This window comes from Drosophila suzukii, chromosome 3, assembly GCF_043229965.1.
Source record: "Drosophila suzukii chromosome 3, CBGP_Dsuzu_IsoJpt1.0, whole genome shotgun sequence".
Lineage (NCBI taxonomy): Eukaryota > Metazoa > Arthropoda > Insecta > Diptera > Drosophilidae > Drosophila > Drosophila suzukii.
The window spans coordinates 21,367,013-21,383,670 of NC_092082.1; the positions used below are offsets into that span (position 1 = coordinate 21,367,013).

The 16,658-nt window shown below is 43.8% G+C and overlaps 2 protein-coding genes across 3 annotated transcripts; one reads left to right on the forward strand and one right to left on the reverse strand.

The window, feature by feature from the left end:
• Window positions 1-496: 496 nt before the first annotated feature.
• Pi3K68D (phosphatidylinositol-4-phosphate 3-kinase catalytic subunit Pi3K68D) lies at window positions 497-16,511 on the reverse strand. Of its 2 annotated transcripts, XM_036814532.3 has the most exons (16): window positions 16,047-16,511; window positions 13,214-14,259; window positions 13,093-13,145; window positions 10,233-10,949; window positions 10,086-10,174; window positions 9,318-9,951; window positions 8,692-9,262; window positions 7,985-8,624; window positions 7,653-7,898; window positions 7,157-7,593; window positions 6,701-7,093; window positions 6,434-6,634; window positions 1,411-1,607; window positions 1,260-1,351; window positions 1,048-1,197; window positions 497-986 (listed from the first exon to the last, which is right to left on the reverse strand). In XM_036814532.3, the coding sequence occupies exons 2-16, from the start codon at window positions 14,227-14,229 to the stop codon at window positions 807-809; spliced, it is 5,616 nt and encodes a 1,871-aa protein (XP_036670427.3). In that variant the 5' UTR covers window positions 14,230-14,259; window positions 16,047-16,511; the 3' UTR covers window positions 497-806. The 2 variants fall into 2 exon arrangements, with proteins under 2 accessions (XP_036670427.3, XP_036670431.3); XM_036814536.3 differs by lacking the exons at window positions 497-986; window positions 1,048-1,197; window positions 1,260-1,351; ... (9 more) ...; window positions 10,233-10,949; window positions 16,047-16,511 and adding an exon at window positions 12,024-12,615.
• LOC108015409 (uncharacterized) lies at window positions 2,512-6,083 on the forward strand. Its single transcript, XM_017081834.4, has 4 exons — window positions 2,512-2,738; window positions 2,796-2,986; window positions 3,783-3,876; window positions 4,026-6,083. The coding sequence occupies exons 1-4, from the start codon at window positions 2,711-2,713 to the stop codon at window positions 5,912-5,914; spliced, it is 2,202 nt and encodes a 733-aa protein (XP_016937323.4). The 5' UTR covers window positions 2,512-2,710; the 3' UTR covers window positions 5,915-6,083.
• Window positions 16,512-16,658: the final 147 nt, after the last annotated feature.

Here is a 16,658-nt window from a genome sequence, read left to right on the forward strand (position 1 = left end):
ATTTCCTTGTAAATTGTTGTAAGTAGTTAAAAGTTGAGTTTAGACCCAAACACAGATGCTTGCCAAAGGCGAAATCTCATTCAGATACTGAAAGCAGGTTGTGAAGAGTATACTTTTTATTATAGTCCGATCAAAAAGAAAGCGTTTTAATTAATATCTGTGCGTTCTTCGGATTGTTTAAAATTAACAATGCCAAAATAAATATTTATAAATTTTAGTTTTTATTTAATTTAGAAGGGGTTAAGGATGAAAAGGGATAAATTATTAATTTTTTTCACCGTTAAGATATATAGTGCACTCTTTAAATTGAATTAAAATATTTTAAGTATAGGGATTTAAAACTCTTTAATAGATATATTGCGAAAATGGTTTTAGGCGTAATACTGAACTTCTATTCAACTACTCCAAAAGAACATTTACCGTTTACCTACAAAAGAATGTTTTGAACTAACAACTACCAATATATTCAATTGAATTCCCAAGGTGCACAATAAAATGTATTTTTCTTATTTAATTTAAAATATTTAAGTAAAAGTAGAAAACACGTGCAAAGTTTAACTTTAGAGTTATAATTACATTTAAATGTCCAAAGAATGTTTAGTGTAGTCGGTATAAAATATTTACATCTGAGGCACAAATCGAAAGATAATATTTGTATATGGAATGTACAATCACTTCGAGTAAGTAAGTATTATTGCGATCAAGAGAAGACAGGCACAAACATATATTAGTATTGCATAATCCTAAGCCAGATTGTCGGTAGGCAGGGTGTCCCTAGTGGTTCAGAGCTCGACTCTCAGTTCTGGTCAGTTCCTGGGCACGGAACCAAGGCGATGCCAGTCGCAGAGCTCCTGGCGCAAGTCGAGCTTCGCTAGATCCAATTCGAAGCCCCCCAACAGCTCGTTTTCTTGCAGCGTGTCGTGTGACCAGACGGTTACCTGCAGCCGGCGCTCTTGAATAATATTCAGGGGCATTCGGTACTCCAACTATTTGTAAAACAAAAGTTATTATTTATTAGGATGTCGAAATTTTTTAAGAACTTCTAACCGTTTCCATGAAACTGGGAACACAGGTCTTGCGCACCACTTTGGTCTTGCGTTTGGTCTCCTTTTTGGGATCCGGTTTTAGGTAGCACTTCACATAGGTGTTGGGCTCCTGACCGCCCTGTAACATGGGCAGCCCTTTGGCGTGGTGTATCTGGAATACACATATACTCCATTAGACTAATTATGAATAATGTTTTATCTAGTAACACCCACCATCACAGTAAGTACGCCGCGTTGATATTGCAGCGAAAGTCGAATTTGGCCAATCTCGTTGGGGTTATCCCTCGACGGTTGTCTCTTCACCTCTGCAAGAACAACATATAGGTATTATAACTCAATTGTTAGTTTTTTGATGAGATCTTACCCTTTATCTTCGGCATCCCTAGTTTGGCCTCCTGCTGATCGCGTAGCAGCGGATGGAAGAATGTGTACACGAGCTCGGAATGAGCTATTTCCTCGGACGCATCGAACAGAGATTTCAGAAATCGCTGTATAAGAGGTAGTCGTTTTTCTGCCACAGATTTGATATTGGAACGCCCCACATGCACGCCAGCCGGAAGACTAAAATAAATTTAGAGCATTGAGAACAAGAAGTTAGCAATTAAAAATAATAATAGTTTCTAGAAATTTTATTTTTGTATTTATATCTTGTACAGTAATTAATCTTATTGCACCAGTGAACTTTACTTCATACTTAAAGGTTACTTTTACTTATCAATCTTTTGTAAGAAAATTTTTGGCATTGATAATGCATGAGTAATAAAGTAAACCAAACTATAATCAATCATATACTTCCAATAAAAATAAATGTTTAATAAAATTCTTTAAAATAGTTTATCAAACGTCAGTTTGTCCAAAGGTTTCTTCCATTAAAAGTTCTATAATTCTTTAATATTCTATGTGTTTTGCTGATCTTTAATAAAGCGAATACCATGCATCTATTGATTTTTAATAAATATGCCCAGTTTTTGTTACTACCTTATAAATATAAATATAAGGGATATTAACCAAATCTGGTGATATCAATCCAAATCACAGCCGGATCATATACCATTTTGTTTAATACCAACAAAAGATCGATAAAATTGCTTATAATTGGGTGTAAACAATATCAGATTATCCACAATTTCATGGGGGCTACCATCGCCCAAGATACGGTTCAGCAGCTATTATTATCATTTTTCATGGTGTCTATATAGCCGGTGTTTTGTCAAGGTGCGTTGACAAATCATGGTACAAATTCCCGATTACTTATCAGTGCTGGCAAAGCGTCTCCCCCGAAGTCCATGACTCTGTGGTAACACCGCTAATGGCTGATAAATCGACGAATGAGGCAGACTGATTTCACCAAATCGGAGAACCGGGGAGACGGAGAGCCCGAGAGCAGACCCCATATAACATAGTGGGTGAAAGAAGAGCGGCCCGAGTAAACGATATCGGGCCGAATCGCTCCGATAAGCGGCGACCGCTCCGCCAAAAGCGGTAGCGCCAACGTCAGCGCTCAATCAGTCGACGAGCGAGCTGGGGAGCGGAGCCGAGAGCGGTTCGATTAGCGACGTGGTGAAGTTTCATTATATTTTTGGCCAAAACAAAGGGGCTCTGCGAAAACCATCGACTCAAGCCAGAATGCCGAGCCATCAGATTTGCTGGTGAGACACGAAGACATGGCCCAGCTAAAAAATGTGGGCCAAGGTAGGTGATCGGCTGGAGATCCCCCCGGATATCTTATCATCCAGTAATCCCTTCCAGGTCAGCAGGCCGCTGTTGTTGGCCCAATGCTCGCCTCGGCCATGTTGCTCATGGGGCTGGTATTTGCCCTGCTGGGCATCAAGTTCTTCGGCTTCCGGCGGCGGCTGACTTTCGACCGATCGCCGGTGCAACAGCCCCAGCAAAACCAACAGCAGCGACCGCCGCCACGTTACGCAGCTTTCGAGTCTCAGGTGCGTATGCAAATCAAAAGAACTTAACAGCCGATGCACGCAGTTAATAAAGGTTAATGTGATACCGATACCACCACTGGCTATACCCATACCAATATTCATATGTGTATACGAACACTGATCCAGCGACGAGTGGCTCTGATAAGGCAGGGCAAATACGAATACAAACATTCGCAGGTGTTGGGACCATATCATTTCAGAGAGCGTGTTTAAGTTGAGGATGGATGATAGCGATGGGGGCGTGAGGAATGCAAATCGCACTCGAATTCGGCTTTCACTTATTTGCATCTTGGCTAGAATGGGGTTCTCAATTTAAATTCCTCGGTGCGTATATTAAAGAACACAGGAAACAAGTTAAATAAAACCATAAAAGACTGAGACATGATCAGAATTTTAAGTATTATCTACAGTAACTTACTTATGGCTCAAAACTCTTGTTAAAATACAACAATATTTTATTATTTGATTTAATTATTTTAAAAATCACCCAAAATACCATTTAGTTTATTGATTTTAGGAAAACAGGTTTATCAAGCCTAAAAGGCTAGATCGCTTATCGAAATCATAATAGCACAGAGAGCTTAAAGCGAAGGGTAAGTCGCACCTTATCGCATGGACGTGTTCTCGTATTCGTCTGAATTGGCGTGTCTGCGGTCATGTGTAACACCTTTGCCTTTGCACTAGTGACGCATCCCAGTGATCAGCCCAAACAGCTGAATCCACAGCTGATGGGCACCAAGCTAATATAATTCAGAATATCGCAATACATTAAAAAGCAATTACTGTAACTCTTCAGGTTAACGGCACCGATACCGCTGTCCATGGAGTGTTCCGACGTCGCAATCTCGAGGAATTCGAAAGCCCATGGCCATCGGCATCAACAGCGACAGGTGAAGATAGCAAACCGAAAGCATTCAATCGAAACTATTTGACTACAGTCGAAATTATCTAACTTTAACTTTACCAACTCCATTCTTTAACAGAGTTTCAATTCGATTTATTGAACCATTATATTAACCAGAGAATACTTTTTGAACAGGAAACAGCTACATTACTGGCAGTGTTCCAAATCTGCAACTATATGGTGCTAGCCCCAGGGAGGCGAGAACCACGGAGGAATCCCAAGTCTCCTATCGAGAGAAGTCACAGGCGCAACGACACCATCGCCTGGAGGTGCATAGTGAACACTATGAATACTACACCGCTCCTCCTACCCGCCAGCCACCTGCTCCTCCTGTGGAGGAAACCGAAACGGTTTCGATGGTTTCTTCATCTAAGATACCAGAATCCTTGCCTGCTCCATCCCCCATGATGACGAGGGAAGCTATACCAGCAACTGTTACGTTTAACCAATCAGTGCCTGCAGCTCCTGTAGATCCAGTTCCAGAGCATCCTAGCGAACTGGGAATGCCCAATTTCGATCACTTTGCCGAGAAATACGAGCTGTTCAGTGTGAAACCAACCACGGAGGTCACAAGACCAACGCAGCTGAGGAGCAAGAATAGTGGACGTTATGTGAAGTTCGAAAGAGTGGATGATGTACCGGAGATTCTCACCCCCGAGGATCCCGTTCCGGAGCTACTGACTCCCGATGATGGTTTGGGAGGAGCTATGTCCGTTACAGCTGTGGTGCACAGGGGAGCAATACCCAAGGAAGATCCCGAACCTAAAGTGGAACCTCAAGGATCAAGGGATCGTTTTGAGGAGCGAATCAATGCAGACTCTGCTTTCGTCGTGGAAATCATAGCAGGAAGTCCTGAAATGGAAGCGACTCCTCGTATAAAGCCAACCTCTCTTGGTGGTCTTTTCGATGGCCTAGAGTTACCACAAGGTGAGCACGACAGTGATTTCGTGCGCATTCGTTCGTCTTTCGTGATGAACGAGGCGGACATCCTGGACTTGGATCCACTGCAGCTGCCGGCGGCCAGTAGTCCACCAGGATTTGGAAAGAGCATCGACGAGGACTGGGAGAACTTCGCAAACCTGGACGCCGTGGTGGAAGTACCAGAGCCTAACTGGGCCCTGCATCCAAATAGCTTGGAGCAATTGCCCACGGTGGAGACGACGCTGCGTGAGGCAACCCTCAGATTGGACAATATTGAACAGGTGGAGGGCCTGTTCCATGAATTAGAGGCTGTAGAAGACAGCTTAGATATTTTCGAACCTGAGCCTCCGATTCCCATTGTAAATCCACCACCCTACGATCCTAATCTGCCCTATCTACCCGATTACGAATCCCTGATGCAATTGGAAAATGCGAAGAGCGGTCAGAGCTTGCCCAAATATACAGAGGTAATGGAACAAAGGTCAAAGAAAGCCGACTATGTAAGTAGCATAGAGGATCTGTATGCGGATCTGGAAGTTGACGAGGCGGGGGTAACCGGATCTCCAGTTAACCAAACCAATGACATCCACAATTTTGAGGACTTGTGTCAGGAAATGGCTGTGGTTGTGCCACAGCTGCGTCAAGCTCCTCAGCCTGCCCCGAGATCCACAAAACTAACAACCCTAAATGTTCGAGGTGACGCTCCTCCCCTGGCGTGCTATCAACCTGAAGAGCTGCCCAGCTCCAGTTCGAGTGATACCGATGGGGAGGATGGGGCCCGAGCAGCTCCAGAGCCTGCCAAACGTGATCCAAAATCACTGAAAGTCCGATTCGATGTGGACAACCTGCAGTACTACCAGTCCGCCGAAGTGGTGACCTCATGTGAGGAGTCCGAAGAGGATGAGCCGATGCCCCAACCCACTCCCATGCAGCGCTCCATCGTTTTCGAGCCGAGAGATAAGGGAGTGCCCACCCTGTTCGGATCCCAGGTCTCCCAGGAAGACAGTGATGACGACGATGGCTTCGGACGCGCCATCAGCCAACATCGCTCCATGACTGCGGCACTAAGGACAAACGCTGTTAGGAGCGATACCGACGCCTAATCCGAAGACCCCCAACTGCCGCACTTCTTGACTTCCTTAGCAAATACAGTATTCTATGTGTTAATTTTGGCCAAATGGCTATGACCTATTTATGTACATACATTTCGCTGATAAGTTGCCATATAATGTTGAATATATATAATAATAAAAGTAATAGCAGAAAAGCCAATCAAGATAAAGAAAATAACATTTTTAAAACCTTTCTAGGAACTCTTAAACGAAAAATGAATCAACATGGAAACCAACAATTTCAAAGTACATTTTCGTAATTAATAATTAAACGGCAAAAGCGTTTTTCATTCCTCAATGTCTAGATAACATGTCTGATAGACGTAAGTCAGAAAGCGGAAAGGGTAAACATAAACCCCTTGATATCTATAGAACTAAGTGGTTGGACAACAGCTGAACTAAAAAAGACTAACTATAAAATCTACTAGGAATTATTTGTGACTTCTTGTTAAACAACAAAATGGAAAAAGATTCACTATAAAGTATTCCAGTTATTAGTCGTAAGCTCACCTGTGCAATTTGACCAGAGGGAAGTGCATGCATAACTTCTGATGGAACTCGGTGAACTCGCGATATGAGCGGAACAAATGCGTCGGATCGGGCTGTCCATGTCGCGTCACTTCCAGAATGTACATATAGAACTTTTCCATGCTGTAGTGCTTTTGGAAGCAAACCACCTTGACAATTTTCAATCGGCCATCCTGCTGCATCCTGAGGTTGGAAATATATATATATTAGTGACGAAATGAGGTAAATTCAATGGTACAATGAACTAACGTATATTTTCGTGGCACGAACGAGAGCAGCTCCCCGGTTCCCTCATCAGGGGTGAATCTCATCTGAGCCAGATTGTGCAGGAAGAAGTTAAACTGGGTGAACCAGCTTTTTAGCGAGGACTGAATCATCTTGGCAAAGGTAGCAGCCGCCTCGGGGTTCGATTGAGATGGTAGCAGGGCACGTCGCACATATTGCACAGCGTTTGAGTTAACTCCCGGCATGCCAGCGGTGGCCATGTGGGCCAAGGTGTGCAGGAGCAGATCAGCATTTTTCCGCACAATGTTGAAGGCCCGACAACACAGGTCCACGAAATAATGGAAGTCAGTGGAGGGCTTGTCTCCGCCATTTATGACATAGGCCATGTCAGAAGTTAGGACAAATGGTGTGCGATCCCTGCGAGAGAAAACGCATAAATTGTAATTTACATTAGATTAGATTAATGATCTATTTCCATACCTCTTGAAGTTTCCAAACATCTGGGCATCGCCAAGGAACTTGCCAAAGTCAATGTGAAACAAGTGACCTGAAGTCTTCAACATGATGTTGTCATTGTGTCGATCACAGATGCCCAGCACATAGGTGGCCACACTATATCCGGCACAAGAGAGCGTAAAATTTCGCACCGCACTCTGGTACTCCAGAGGACTGGGATTCTGCTTGCCCAGCCACTCCGCGATCGGACGATCCTTAAAGGACCCCGTCAGTCCGCACTCTACTTGGATTTTTCGCAACGTTTCCGCCTCGTTGACCAGCTCAATCATTCCGCTCTTGTAGCCCGTTGGCACACAGTTGAAGGTGACCATTTTCAGGTCCAAGCGTTCCGCTAACCACATTTTGTTCATAATCCGAATCAGCTGTATGGTCAACTGATCCTGCTGCAAGTCATCTCCGCACTGAGAAAGATGTTAGACCTCAGACCACATTTAGTATGGGAGTAACCATTGATATTTACCTTAAATATAGCTGGTAATGACTCTGCATCGGGTCCCACGAAGTTGATCTTCAACGGCAGCGTGTTGGAGTTGAAGTAGCTGCAATTGCGCACACTCACTCCAGTAACTTCCAGTTCAGGTCCCAATGGCAGACACGTAGGTTTCTCCAGCAGGTCCTGATGGACCTCGTCCATGCCAGCGGCCAAACTCTTTTGGCGCATCGACTCCTTAGCCTCTTTGACAGATTCTGCTATAGTAGTTAGTTTCTAGAAGAACAAGATCATATAGTTTTATTAGGTGAAAGGTTTTCGATTTTTTAATGGTTCATTCAATAATTTGTAAATCTTCATACCTGACACATTCGATGCTGGTACATGAACCGCTGCAGCATCTTTTCGCCGCAGATGGCCATTAGGGCTCGCAGCATCATCTTGTTACGGCGATAGTAGCGCGCCTGGGTAACCTGCGACTCGTCGTACTCCTGGTCCACCATGGCGGCCCCGATGGAGTTGTGAGGATCATCCGGCAGACTGTGCACTAGGAGCCAGTACATGTGGTGAGCAAAGCGCGGCGATTCCAGACACTTGGCCAGCAGGAATCGAGCCATTGCCGAGCCCTCATAGGTGTCATGTTTCAAACTTTGCACTAATTGGGGCAGGAAGTCCACGAGCTGATCATTGGGCATCTTGGAGATCCACTCCACGGCCTTCTCGCGAACCTTGGCGTCCGGGTAGCGAGGCAGCAGTAGCTCTAGAGATTGCAAGGGCGAAAGCGGTGCCCAGGAGTGGAGCAGTGCATGCAAATCGATCAGATTGGCATAATCCCAGCTGTGGGCCGCATGAAGAACTTTGGGCAGTGCATTGGGATAGTTCTGAAGGTAAAGTCGTTTCTCCCAAAACACCTCGCGTCGCTCTGTGGCTCCTGTGTAGCCCAGCTCAGCGGTGTCTAGCAGCTCTTCTTGCAGATTGGCATCCAGCGAGGCAAAGTCATAGCTAGCAAGGATGAAACAATTTTAATAGTACTACAAATTCAATAATTACTTATGGATATTGTACTTACTGTGGTGCAGGTTTTGGCACTTCCTGGTGCTCTGGAAACTCAATGCGACCTCCATAAGGAGGGACCTCAATGCTTAGAACAGGGCAGAAGTCAGGATGCGGGTGGCAGCCTCGCGCAGGAGCTGGTCCCAACATCTTATCCGTGGTTGGTGGCCACAAGGAAAGTAAGTAGGGGCCGCAGATCATCACTCGCTTAAAGTCGAAAAGTTGAATGGAACACCAACCCAACTCAGTGGTTACTTGACGCCTCTCTCCATTCTGCTCCGTATTGAGTTCGCCTTCGCTGGCCGCCTGTTTTCCGTATAAGACAAAAGTGATCCGGGCCTCCCGGGGCAGGGTGCAAATGGGATGCTGATCAAAAGTCAGCCAGGCGCTAAAGTTAAGTCGCGGAAACAGTCCTCCACTCGTGTCGTTGGAGCAGGTCAATACATTTGGCTTGGACAGCAGTCGAGTTCCATAAACGATTTGCACGCACAGAGAGTAATCGTCAAACTTCCAGTTCGGCGGTGGCCTGTGGAGGCAGTTGATGCAGACGACTATTGGCTTGGACACGCAGGAGATTGGTATGGGAGCTGTAAAATTACAAATAATTTAGTTAAGTAGATGAAGATATAATGTTTCATTTACTTGTAGAGTAATCGGGTGTCTTCACGGAGAACGCCACGCGGAACACATTCGCATACAGCTCAACAAGTTCCTGAACGGCATCTCGCAACTCATTGCACTTGACCTTAATCTGCTCCAGCATCGAGCGAGGGCGGAGGACAACTTGAGCGTAATCACCGTAGTCACTCACAATCTCCGGATTGCTGGCCCCTGCCGAGTACTTCTTCTGCTCCACTTCGCAGATCCGCTTCAGATCGGCGACGCATCGTGCTATTTCCATTGTATCGATGGAACCTAGCAGGGCGCAAATGGCCTTCACTGCCTGCACCACTCCGGAGCAGCTGACCACACTCCGTCCGGGCAGTCCGTCTGCCGCCGACTCCAGCTTGTCGATCTCCATCTCGAGCGTCTCAATGAGTATCATCATATTGTCATAGGTCACAATCGGCACCACCTCGTTGGGCAGCAGCTGCTCTGGCAGCAGATCCGCATCGTGCTCATCATCCCGCTCTGTTCGTGCGATCGCCTGCATGTTGGCTGCCGTACTGAGACAGAGGCCCAGGTGCACATCCTTCTCCAACTGGAAGCTATTGTGCACGCACTCTAGCTGACTGAGTTTTGAGGTGGGCGCCAACCACTCCAGGAGACCAATTGGCTGTGAATGGGAAACTTCTTATTAATAATTGGAAGATAAGTAGATCACAAAATATCCAAATTCGAGTGGTACTCTCTCAGTTTTTCATTTCCCTCCTTTTCTGAACTTTCGATTTCAATTTTAAATATACACACCTTGACCACGTAGTCTGTGACGGTGCCCTTGACCTGACCCTCTAATGACGCCAATGCCTGCGCCACCACCTGTGCCACGACAGAGTCAACTGTTGGACAAAATTTTAACGTCAGAGAGGCCTCCAAGCAGTTTTAAATCACACTTACTGTCACAGGTGAACGTTACTGGCATTCCATACCCCTTCACCTGCTCCTTGGCCATGGAGGCGGCGAGAACGTGCGACTGGAGGGTGTTGAGAGCCGGGTGCACGATCACCTTGATGCTGGTGTTCAGCAAGTAGTGGTAATTGAACTCGGCGGCCACCACATGGCCCACATTTGTCGGCGTATCGTCGTGCAGGTAGCGCGACCTGACTTCCTTAACCATATGGTAGAACTCTAGTAGTTCGGGGTCATCTGTGCGCTGGTCGCTGATTAGTTCGTACAGACGTGTACAGGTTTTCCGGCGATCCAGCACCACATTGGCCGGAATGCTGGAGGTATAGCTGTCCGTCAGTTGAGATGACTGATGAGGCTTCGAGGCAGGCACTGGAGCCTGATTTGATTCATAGAGCTGCTGATTTCTCGGCGGCAACGGTGGAGGCGGGGATATACTCCCAGATCCATTCTCCGACACCTTTATACTCTCCTCCGGCGGCGCATCTCCATAATATGTTGATGACGATGTTGATGGTTGGTTCAGAAAATCTTGACGCCATCCAATGAAACCAGCGTTCGGACTCACGGTCGCCGCAGATTTGTCCCATCTGTTGACCGCCTCGTACATGGGATCTGAGTACTGGGTGCCTCCGTCGCCGCTGTACAGGAAGTCAAAGGGATCGTATTCCGCATAGTAGGAGGTGCTGTCGGAGGCGCTGTCGTTTCCTGCAAGTAGCGAGTGCATGATCAGTTCCGGTTTTAATCTAGATCCCCGAATATCGCCAGCAGTTATGCAAATATGCTCGAGAACCGAGGCCTACTACTGCGAGAGCCCAGGCACATCACATCGTGTGGCCAAAAATAAATGAGACGGCCCCAAAAGCCGAAACAGAGCGATTTGGATGGGGTGGACTGGCACCACTGGCAAAGCGAGAACCATTCGCAAATCTACGCTAACAAATCCGCCGGACAGCTAGGCGACTGCCATCGCTAATAGCTAATTGTGATTTCTGTCATACACCGCCCACGCCGGTCCAGTACAGTGGAATCTAGACCACTCTACATTGATATTAAAAAAGTTTTCATTCCAAAATCAAAATACAATTTTACAATATTACCTGACATCGAATTAGATTAGGTACTTGCTTTAAATCGGAGGAATTATCCCGATACTTATTGTCAAGTTTGAGAAAGATTCTACCAATTTTTTACCTATTTCTATTTTTAGTTTATAGCAATTTAAATATTTGGGAGCATTTAAATGAAAAGCATACATTTCAAAATGTATTTTGTAATGTTTTGAAACAAATAAGCCCGGCAAAAAGCCGATGCCCACTGTAGCCATGCGAGTATTTATAAATTGCTTTGTTTCTCAATCTGTCGCCTCTAATGCCCTTACATCTGTTTTATTTCCCACAAAAGGAAAGGCTATTTCTCTAAAGACCTCGTAAAAAACCTTGGTAAATCCATTTATTTTTAATCACTTTAGTTTACTTTAAAAACTTTGTGAAAGACAACATTAGCGTATCACCAATGGTTAATGGCTTAAAAGTATTTTTATAAAAGTGCAATAATTAAATGCAAACAAAATTCTAAAAAGATAAAATGTACCCATTGAAAAGTTAGTTAATTTCTCAAACTACCGGAATGTAATAAATAAATACATACATATGCTCTAAAAGCTCTATAATATAACATCTAATGTCAATTATTATTTAGTAAAGCGTGAACAGGCATTATTAAATCTGGTAAGCGGGGTTAGAAACAAGCGACTAACCGATTAATAAAACAACAACAAACTGCAATTTGCTCAAGAAATTATTTATTTGTTCTCTCACAATGATACACGATAGAATTAAACATATGTATGTATTTATTTTTGTATATAAGTGTTTATATGGATATATGTAGCAGCAAATCACAATGTGTTCATTTCGTAATACATGGTTAAAAAAAGAAGATCCTAAGTCTTCTCATTTTATCACTTTTCTTTCAAGTGACAGTCGTTAAATTCTATTAAATTTTGATAAGATCAGTACTGTTTGATTATTACAAGTGCATTAACATACATAAAAACATTTTCAAACATTATGCACGAATATTATACGACATCGATATATAAGCTGTCTTCAAAATTATTTTGGTGATTGCGGAAGGCACAAATTTCGATATGAGGGCACAATTATTTAGTTTGTGTGTAAGTAGGTGGTTCTAAGTGTGTGCTGTTATAGACACTAATTTGTCTTTGCCTCCGAAACGAACCAAACCGACCCGAAACCTGTTAGATGGTGTAGCTGTTGTAGGTGTAAAGTAGTTGTTTTTTGCAGTTTTGGTAGTAGTAGTACTGATAGTAGTAGAGGACTTGCAATTAAAATGGATTACTTTTTCGACACTGCAATATAGAGAAACGAAAACATTCAGTTTACTGGAAATGTCTAGAAACAATGAAACTATCTAAATAGTATTAATGGAGATTGGTCCTTGGCAAGTTGTAGAGTTAGTCAATTTATTAGAAGCAAAAAGGTGGCAAATGGGTTTAAACTAATTAATTTTTTTTAAATTACTGTGCTAAGTAATCACCAGATGATATAAAAATTAAAAATTGTAACTTAATAATTTCTCAATCCAGGTTCCTAATCCAATTTTTCCCATATCTTAGATATATCGTTGAAGTAGATAACAAATCGAAATAGGCTTATCAGAGAATGGTAATTAGGCCAATTAGGTTTATTTTCAGTTCTCTGCCGAGGAATAGCGACATTCGAGTTTCAGACTATATTTCAAACTTTGTTTACGGTGCGAAAAATCTATGGGGATCTTGTCGAGGGTCCGGGAGCTACACGTTAATTACAACATTGCGGTTGCTTACCGGTATTGTCGTTGAGCAGGGGATCGAAAGCCTCCAGCACACTCACACGGGAGCTGAAAGGGCAAAAGAATAACATATTACAACAGAAACTTATAGTTTGTCCATCGATAGTGATACATACTAATCCTCGTGGTTCAGGTCAATCAAATCGTTTCCCCGGCGTGGGGCAGGTGGATGACCATTGTTTCCGGTGTGGCTACTGGAGCTTATGCTGCCAGTCGAGGGCACTTGACGTCGCGCCTGGAAGGCTGCCCCATTTCCCTCCGCGGGGGAGGAAGCGGAATGATTGGACGGTTGGCTGTGATGGCTCGTTGCCGGTGCTGGAGCAGCGGGTTGCGACTGAGGACGACGCAAATCCATGTGCGTGTAAGCACCTCCAAAACCATATCCCTGCGATGGATACTGCGGCGGCATAAAAGCAGCCGACCCGGGGACTATGGGTGCCGTGTAGGGCGTTACCACTGCTCCCGGATAATACAAATAGGCGTTTGGTTGAGGCACTGGAGCCACGGCCATTTGAGCAGGCATGCTATACAGCCGCTGTAGCTCCTCGTTGTTCAGGGGCCTCTGTTGTTGAGCAGCTGGTTGGTATGGCACCAACTGCAGGTCACCGTAGGCACCTCCTGCTCCTCCTCCTCCTGCAACCATGCCATATGGTGGGGGTTGAACCGGAGTCGGATGTTGCTGTTGAGGAGGATAGCCGTAATGAGTCGGCACCGATGCCGCCGCTATTGATCCCATGGGCACCATAGCAGACTGCGGATTGGTTGGCTGCATTCGCTGCAGATCTTCGATGAGTTTGCCAAAGGGACTACTACTTTCCGGCTGCTTGCTGGTGGGACTTGCGAAGCAGATCAGGTCGTTATCCGATCCCTGAGCAGGCGGCGTGCGCGATCGTTCCACATTTCCAGGACTGGCGGCCACCTGATGGACCTCCGAGTGGCGACGAGCTACTCGCTGCGCCGCCTGGTAATCCCGACCAGTAAGGTAGGAGCTTTGCTGGTAGCCAGGGCCGGATCCGTACTTCTTGTTTCGCCGGTAATCATCGAGGGCCTGCTGCTCCAGACTCAGGGCGGTGGCTTTGGCCAGGTCATCCTGGAACTGCTTGTCGTAGTCGATCTGCGCCTGATTTGACATTATCCCCTCTGAAGCGTCCGTTCCGTTGAACTGCGAATGACGACCAGAACAGAAAGTAAGAAATTTTCAAATTTTGTTTCAATTTTTTTAGTATTTTCTCTTTCAATGCTTTATTTGTTATTCCCGTGGTGAACAAAGGCGTTTGCTTTTTGACTTCCTTATCGCTGCGATAACAAACAGGCGGCGATAAAAGCGATTATGCCGTGTAAAAGGCAGTGGTATGAGTACTTGCATGAAGAACAGGTGAGAAACCATTCTATGGGGGGACTACCCCTTCGGAAAGAGTGGTGGTGCCTATCGCTAGTTTTTTATTGAGTTCCAAAAGAGGACCGTCAATAAGCATTGGCAATCACCAGCGGGCACCGATTGGATGATTCAGAAACCGGGCGATAACATATTGAATGCTTAAATAGTTTCGATAGTTGAGCGTCACCAGCCTTATTTCATGCATTCAACCAGTTGTGTACTTTCGATCAAGATTTAAATTACTAATTTATAATTTTTCTTATAAATTAAATCGGTTTTCTATTCAAAGAAACATATTACTTCTAAGTTTTAAAATGGAATGAAAAAATGTTAATCGTACAGTGGATATCTTTATATGGTATTATTTTGAAAGTAAAAAAATGTTACCCAAGAAGCTAAGAGTAACCAATAAAAAATTAAAATTATTAACAAACCATCTAGAACATCTTAAAATTTGTTTTTTTTTTAAACATTAAAGACCATATTGGCTCAAAAGTTTATTACTCATACGCACAGTTGGCTTTGCATCAAATTGTAGTTTACCAACCTAGAATTCTCGGTATTTCCTTTAAGTTTTTAAACGAGATCAGACAGTTGAATAAATTAGTAAGGGAAGATCAATATTTTTTTTAATTCTAAGTAAAAAACCTGCCGTATGAGTATCTTTTAAAAGAACCGTTTCAAATCTATTGTCAGGAGTAATTTACCATTTTTCCCAAAAATTCCAATAGTCCTATACTCTAAAGTATTTCGAATCTGGATAGTACGAACGGAAACACCAAATAATGAAATTTAACTTAATGAGGGAAGTTGGGCCTTCCACTTTTTAAGTGTGATAAGTATACAGAATGTTCCTATTCCGAAAAGATATGAACAATATATTGCGGATCCATGCTAATACTTGTGTACGTTGTACATGTTGTACGTACATATACATACATTATGGTTTATATATAAACAAATTGCAAGCGCTCCGAATTTGTGATTGCGATACAGCCGAATGGCGCAAATGGCGCAATTGAGCGCGCAATTGTAAATAAATAAATAAATAAATAAATACAAACAATAGCGGCGGCATCAACTGGCGTGAATGAATGCTGCGAGTACCAATGCCCCAGAGAATGTACATTTATAAGTACATATGTATATCTGCAAGGGAAGCGTTTTGATTTTTTCCCATTGAAAGCGTTTCGTATGCAGATAGGAAACAGCTGTTCGACATAAACACACCCACAATGGGCGCGAGTGTGTGTGCGCTCGGCGAAAGGAGAGGCAATGGAAGATAAGAAAATGCGAACCGGCGAGGGAGAGCAAGAGAGAGAAAGAGAGGACTTTTTGCCGCAAAGGTTAAGGTAAATCAATAGATTACAACAAATGCAAATAAACTATTCATAAACAAGAAATCAACTCAATTGATTGCCAATTTATTTGATGGCAAAAGAAAGCATAAAATTTCGAAACGTTGAATTTGGGTGGAAGGGCGAACGCAGCGCAAATGATAATGGAGATTGTCATTAATATGCAGACTCGTCTTCTTCTATGTGATTCTCATTCGCATATTGCCAACTTACTCGCTTTTCGAGGTGTCACCTCTGCTGATTTTTTTCGTGTTCCGTTTTTTACTGGCTGGGGTTACGAATTTAGACCATTTGGTATAGCGCTTGATTCTCCCTTGTTTTCCTTGCCTTTACGTTATAATGTTATAATTACCGAATACCGAATTGTTGTAACTTTCCGAATGGTTATTTTTTGTTTTTGGAAGGGGAGGTGCTTCTCCTCCTACACACCTACTCCCACACACACATGCGAAACGAACACACACACGAACACGAACAGATAACTTTGACAAAAACGAAATGGACAAAACGCCTAAATACTGATCAAATTGTTATTTCCCTATATTATTTTCCTGCACTATCACATACTATTTACACATTTATTGAGTTATGTACATTAAAAAACAGCTTTTTATATGCGAATACGCGAATACCAAACGCAAAACGGAATGCAACAAGCATTAGAGATGGAAACACAAATCGATATATTTTATGAAACATCGATTGATGCTACTGCGGAAATGGGTTCGATTCGCAGAGTGCTGCCAGATGTGGAAAAGTATGAGACATATTTATGAAAATTAAAGTATGGAAGGCGCCTTGATTCAAAAATTGGGATAAGTGAAA